This window comes from Rhagoletis zephyria, unplaced genomic scaffold, assembly GCF_001687245.7.
Source record: "Rhagoletis zephyria isolate East Lansing unplaced genomic scaffold, Rhagoletis_zephyria_1.1 Rzeph_scaffold_27073, whole genome shotgun sequence".
Classification (NCBI taxonomy): Eukaryota; Metazoa; Arthropoda; class Insecta; order Diptera; family Tephritidae; genus Rhagoletis; species Rhagoletis zephyria.
In genome coordinates, this window is record NW_016184131.1 from 1 (window position 1) to 5320 (window position 5320).

Sequence of the window (5320 nt, forward strand, 5' to 3'; positions counted from 1 at the left end):
CAGAACTTTGTACATTTGAGGGAGTCAAGAATAAATTATTATCGAAAAATGACCAGCTTACATTGCTTAAGTTGAAATCTCCAAGCACACAAAGTTGGTTGTCCCCAATATTACGATGAATNCCAGCTTACATTGCTTAAGTTGAAATCTCCAAGCACACAAAGTTGGTTGTCCCCAATATTACGATGAATAGCTAACACATTGTCAACATGCGACATGTATAAGTTAGCACAGCTAAGTGGAGGTATATAAGAGGCGCAAATATACAGCAATCCAAGGGAACCACTGACACGAACACAAAGTTGATCGATGATAGTGTCTTCATTTTGAAGAGGTAGAAACGAAGCTTGGAGATTAGTACGGGCCACAATCAAAACTCCCCCACCTCGGCTACATCCGGTTTTAATGGGATCTCTGTCTTTACGAAAGACATCGTACTGATTCGGGTCGAAAAACTCCGCATCGAAAAAATTTGCATTGAGCCAAGTCTCAACGATAACAAAAATATCATACTCCAAGTGCGCACTTAGCATTCGGACAGTATCGGCCTTAGTCCGGAGTCCAGAGGCGTTTTCAAAATAGAGTTTAATGTGCTTGTTCGGCCTGGGAGAAGCAACTATGCCGGGGGCAGTTGCCCTCCCTGTTTTTGAAAAAAACGGAACTGTCGAATATTAACATTTGTTGGCCAGATTTCTGGCTTCAGCAAATTAAAATATACATGTTCAGGAACTCCCAATTTGAAGTTGATATATTTAAGGGCTGTCTCATTTGTATCCTTCTTTACCAGTTTATAGCAGGCAATTTGTTGCTTATCAACGATGACTTGATTCGACACGTAATTAATAATATCGACTTCCGAAACCGTTGGCTTGAACGATGATAAATGGAGCCACTTAAAACGCGAAAATACTCCCAGATCATTATTTTCATTACGGCCAACCACGACATTTCTCCGCTTGGGCACTTTCTTTCGCGGCACAGTAATCCAATCAGCCCCGAGTTGCGGCTGGGTAGAAGCATTTAATATATCTGACGAAGCAGTTGGCAGTTGTTTAGATGCAGATGGCAAAGCATTGTGAGTAGCATTTACAACAGCAGTGGAAGGTGAAGATGTTTTAGTAACCGTAGCCAATGCAGTTGATAACGCAGTCGGCATTTGTTTAGAAGCTGATGACACAGCGACAGAAGTGACATTATTCACGTCAGCAGGAGAAGATGAAGAAGCATTGTTTGCTGTTATCATATTAGCTGATAATGCAGTTCGCATTTGTTGAGAAACCGACGGCAAAGCATCCGAAGTATCATTATTATCCGCCTCAGCTGGAGTAAGTGAGGGTGCATTGTTAACAATCGCAGAACTCTCAAAAGCCGAAGGTTCAGCCAATGACAGAACCGACGATTTAGCAACCATGTCAGTTTGAGAGTGTGAAACATTTTCCATAGCCGAGGTTGGTGGCATCGCTCTCCGTAGGTCAGGAAAACGGTTTAACTTTTTCTTGTTGTTGTTCATCTTAGCAGTTGATTTAGAATTAGCAACAACATCCTTTAGGGAACCGAATTCTGTACATAAAGTTTTTAAACATGATGAAACATTTTTGTTGTGTTCACAGTTTTTTAGATTTATTATGTATTTCTTTTTGAATTTCACCAAATTGGCCCATTATTGTGGTTACAATAGAGTCTAAGCCATTTTTATGCGTAGCCATGAAAGACTCCAAAGACCTTGTTAATTTTGCAGGCAATAACAAACACTCAGGGCAAAGATAGCAGATATGCTTATTCTGGTTAAATAGCCTGTCATCATATTCTGATATTTGGCCCACACAGCAAGTACGGTGAAATTGTTTTTGACAAAAACCACTGCACGGCACAATTAAAGTATCATTTCGCGCAAATGATTTGCCACACTTTCCGCAAGAGTCCATATTAAAAACCACTAACAAACCAAAAAGCAAGTAGTAAGTAAGTTGCCGGAAGATTTACAATTATTACGTGCTACTCCCATAAGAAACAGGGTAAACATACCGCCAATTTGACCAAGTTGCGGAGACATATATGTGTGTATAATAAGATGGACAATCCATGGTGCCGCAGCTTAATTTGCGTTAAACACACATATATAAATCTGTGCTAATATACAGATTTTTTATAATTCTGATGAGGGTGCAATATTAGCACCGAAAGCTAAAGAAATAAATTGACATAATACTTATCAATTGGCGCGTAGATATCGTCTTTGGTTTCATCTTCAAGTCAAAAAGCAAGAGCCGAAGCAAAACACGTCCGCACTCTAGCGCGGTTGGTAATGCAAATAATAGCAAAATTGGCCATTTAAGTGCAGACTAAATGTATGATCTGAAAATGAATAGTGAAAATTAATCAACAATCTCTACTTAATTAGGCCATCTGAAATCTGGCCTAACAGTTGCTAAATTTGAAAACTATTACACATTCTTTCAGGCTTTCAATACATACTCCGGCAAATGGTTTTATGAGAAGCGACTTCATGGCAGTAGTAAACTCGGAGGTTTGAAAATACGACCGCAGACTGGGAATTGCGTAGAGCAACATTTGCTGGAACTTTATGTGGGATCTGGATGACAGTCTCCCTAAAATAAATTTGAAAAATTTATTGAAATAGTAACTCTTCTGACTATGAATTTTTGAGGAAAATTATCCGTTTTGACTAGTTATATTCAATAATTTTATTGAGCTCGAGGCCGTTCTGAAATGAAAAGCTATTGTGGAAATAATAATTTTTATTTTTTGAAAAAATGGCCTCGAGCTCAATAAAACTGTTGAATATAATTGTTATAAGGCCATAAAATAACAAAAAATACATTTTGACTATTTAGATAAAAATATTTAGCAAAACGAAGAAAAGGTTAACATTTTAACACGCAGGAAAAACTTAGGCAATTTTGCTTAAATGTAAGCAAAACGGCAACGCTGCTCGTGAGTTGCGCAAGCTCAGAGCAAACTAACGAGAAAGCGAGGGGCTAAAATGAGGCAAATCCGACCCATGGTTACAATAGAAAGCGAGGACAATAGTGAGGATACAGGTTTGCTTGGTGAACTTCTAAACCAAATAAGTCAACTACATCCAACAATGCATGCATTTTAGAAGGATATTCAGCTATTGAATCATTCAATGAATGCACAGACACAAAAGAAAATTTAGCTGCCTTTCAGTATAATACATAAAGTGCAAGTTTTAACACCGTCGACAAAAAAAAATTCTAATAAATCAACGGTAATTTCTATCTACTTGAAACTTCCACCTTATCACTGAAATTGAACGGGCTACAAAACTGCATTTTTTTAATCTGATTAAAAACTTTGAAATTTGATGAACATTTTTTAAAGCTTGATTAATTTTATGAATTTTATACAAAGTTTGCAAAAATGATTTATGCGGTTTTTGTTATAGAATGAGTTATATTTTAAATGAAAATTATAGAGAAAGATTTTTGGAAAACTTTTTGAATATTGTGAAAAGACTAAATTACAAATCCTTTTGAGAGTGACTGTATGTAATTTGTATGGTACGATTAATTCATGAATACTCGCTTGTAAAATCTTATGAACATAGCTGTAAATGAATATCCATACACATAATATGAAGCAAATATCAAGATAATTTAGATACTTAATGCCAAAACTGTGCCATTGTCAATCACTATTTTCTGTTCTTTTAAACGAAACCGGAAGAGTATTTTTTAATTTAGTTTGTATGTATACTAGGGTGTTCCAAAAATGCATGTGAAAAAGTAAAATCGGAATTTTTATGTTCTCACCCCCTAAGATTGTTCTAAACCGAAAAAAGTAAACCCATATTTTTTATTTTGAAATCAAAAAATATTAAGAGGTCGCTCAAAGCGCCCAAAGTTTTCCATGTATTTCACCGTGCGACAAAAACCAAAAATTTTTAAAACACACGAAAAAATGAATTCACAAAACTAGGAGCCAAATATAGTAAAACTGCGTATTTAATTTTTCTCTCTGACGTCAGGATTTTTTTTAAAGGACATTGATATTTCCAGGATATGACTGAATAAAAAAATTATTTAAAAGATTTGGTGAATTGTAGAGTAACAATATGGGTATCAGTTAAAAGAAAAAATTCTGTAGAATTAAAAACAAAATTAATTTTTTGTTTCACCAGGACGAATAAATGTCGAATATGTCCTTTTAAAACTTTATCCTTGAATATTCTTGGAAATTTCCAATATTTATTTTTGAAAAAAATATATGTGAATGACTAACACGTAAACTACCACATTCTCGAATTTCGTCCTTCTAACTTAATTAGTTTTAGATAAAAAAATTTTAAACTTCTCTTTATAAGATATTGATAGTTACAATATACGTAAATGAAGATACTAGAATCATTACACTGTACAGCACTCCGCTGCGTATTGGACCAAACCAATTTTTTTTAAGAGATTGAGTCATAGGTAAAAAAATAACTTCTCCATTTTTCGAAGTTAGCCGCCAAAATCGATATATAGGCCTTCGAATTTCGAAATATGTTCTTTGGTAAAAAATTATTTTTTATTATTATATGTAAATAACTAAAAATACAGTCGTAGACCGCCTTTTGCTCTTATTTAAATTTTTATAACTTTTTCTTTGCAAACTTATATTACAGTTGCTATAAGGGGGCGAAAGTCGGGTCTTCGAAAAATTAAAAACCTTATATTTCAAAAAATTGTTAACTGATTTTTAAAAAGCTGGTACTGTTGTAAACGTGATTGGACCCCCTTCTTCTCTTCTGATATGCATATTTCTATACTTTGAATGTAAAAGTTTGAGAAAAAACATTTCAAAGGAAAAAATATCTTAAAAAAATATATATATTTTAAACAAATAAATTACTAACCGATTTTTTAAAAATTGATATTGTTGTTAACGCGATCAAATCTTCTTTATTCTGATATGCGTATTTGTATACTTCGTATATAAAAATTTGAGAAAAAACACTTCAACGGAAAAAATACCTTTTTTTATAAAAAACAAAAAATTAACAATGAAATTACTAACCGATTTTTAGGAATTTGGTATCGTTGTAAAGGCGATTGAACCGCCTTCTTCCGGTGTGCATATTTGTATACTTCGTGCAAAAAATGCCTTTGTTTTATAAAGAAAAATATTTTAAACAAAAAAATTACTGACCGATTTTTAAACAATTGCTATCGTTGTGAAGGCTACAAGAGAACTTATACTTTCTTAAACCCGAAAATTTCGTTGTATATGTATACAAAAAAAAAATATAATTAACAAGTAAGAAAGTCTAAGTTCGGGCGGAGCCGAACATTAA

The 5320-nt window shown here is 34.0% G+C and overlaps 1 protein-coding gene across 1 annotated transcript; it reads right to left on the minus strand.

Moving 5' to 3' along the window:
* Nucleotides 1-163: 163 nt before the first annotated feature.
* LOC108382447 (uncharacterized) lies at nucleotides 164-2664 on the minus strand. The gene is made up of 2 exons (XM_017638820.1): nucleotides 2476-2664; nucleotides 164-2355 (listed from the first exon to the last, which is right to left on the minus strand). The coding sequence occupies exon 2, from the start codon at nucleotides 1508-1510 to the stop codon at nucleotides 617-619; it is 894 nt and encodes a 297-aa protein (XP_017494309.1). The 5' UTR covers nucleotides 1511-2355; nucleotides 2476-2664; the 3' UTR covers nucleotides 164-616.
* Nucleotides 2665-5320: the final 2656 nt, after the last annotated feature.

Coding starts and splice junctions, on each gene's coding strand:
- LOC108382447 (XM_017638820.1), bottom strand. CDS start 1,510: ATGAACAACAACAAGAAAAAGTTAAACCGTTTTCCTGACCTACGGAGA.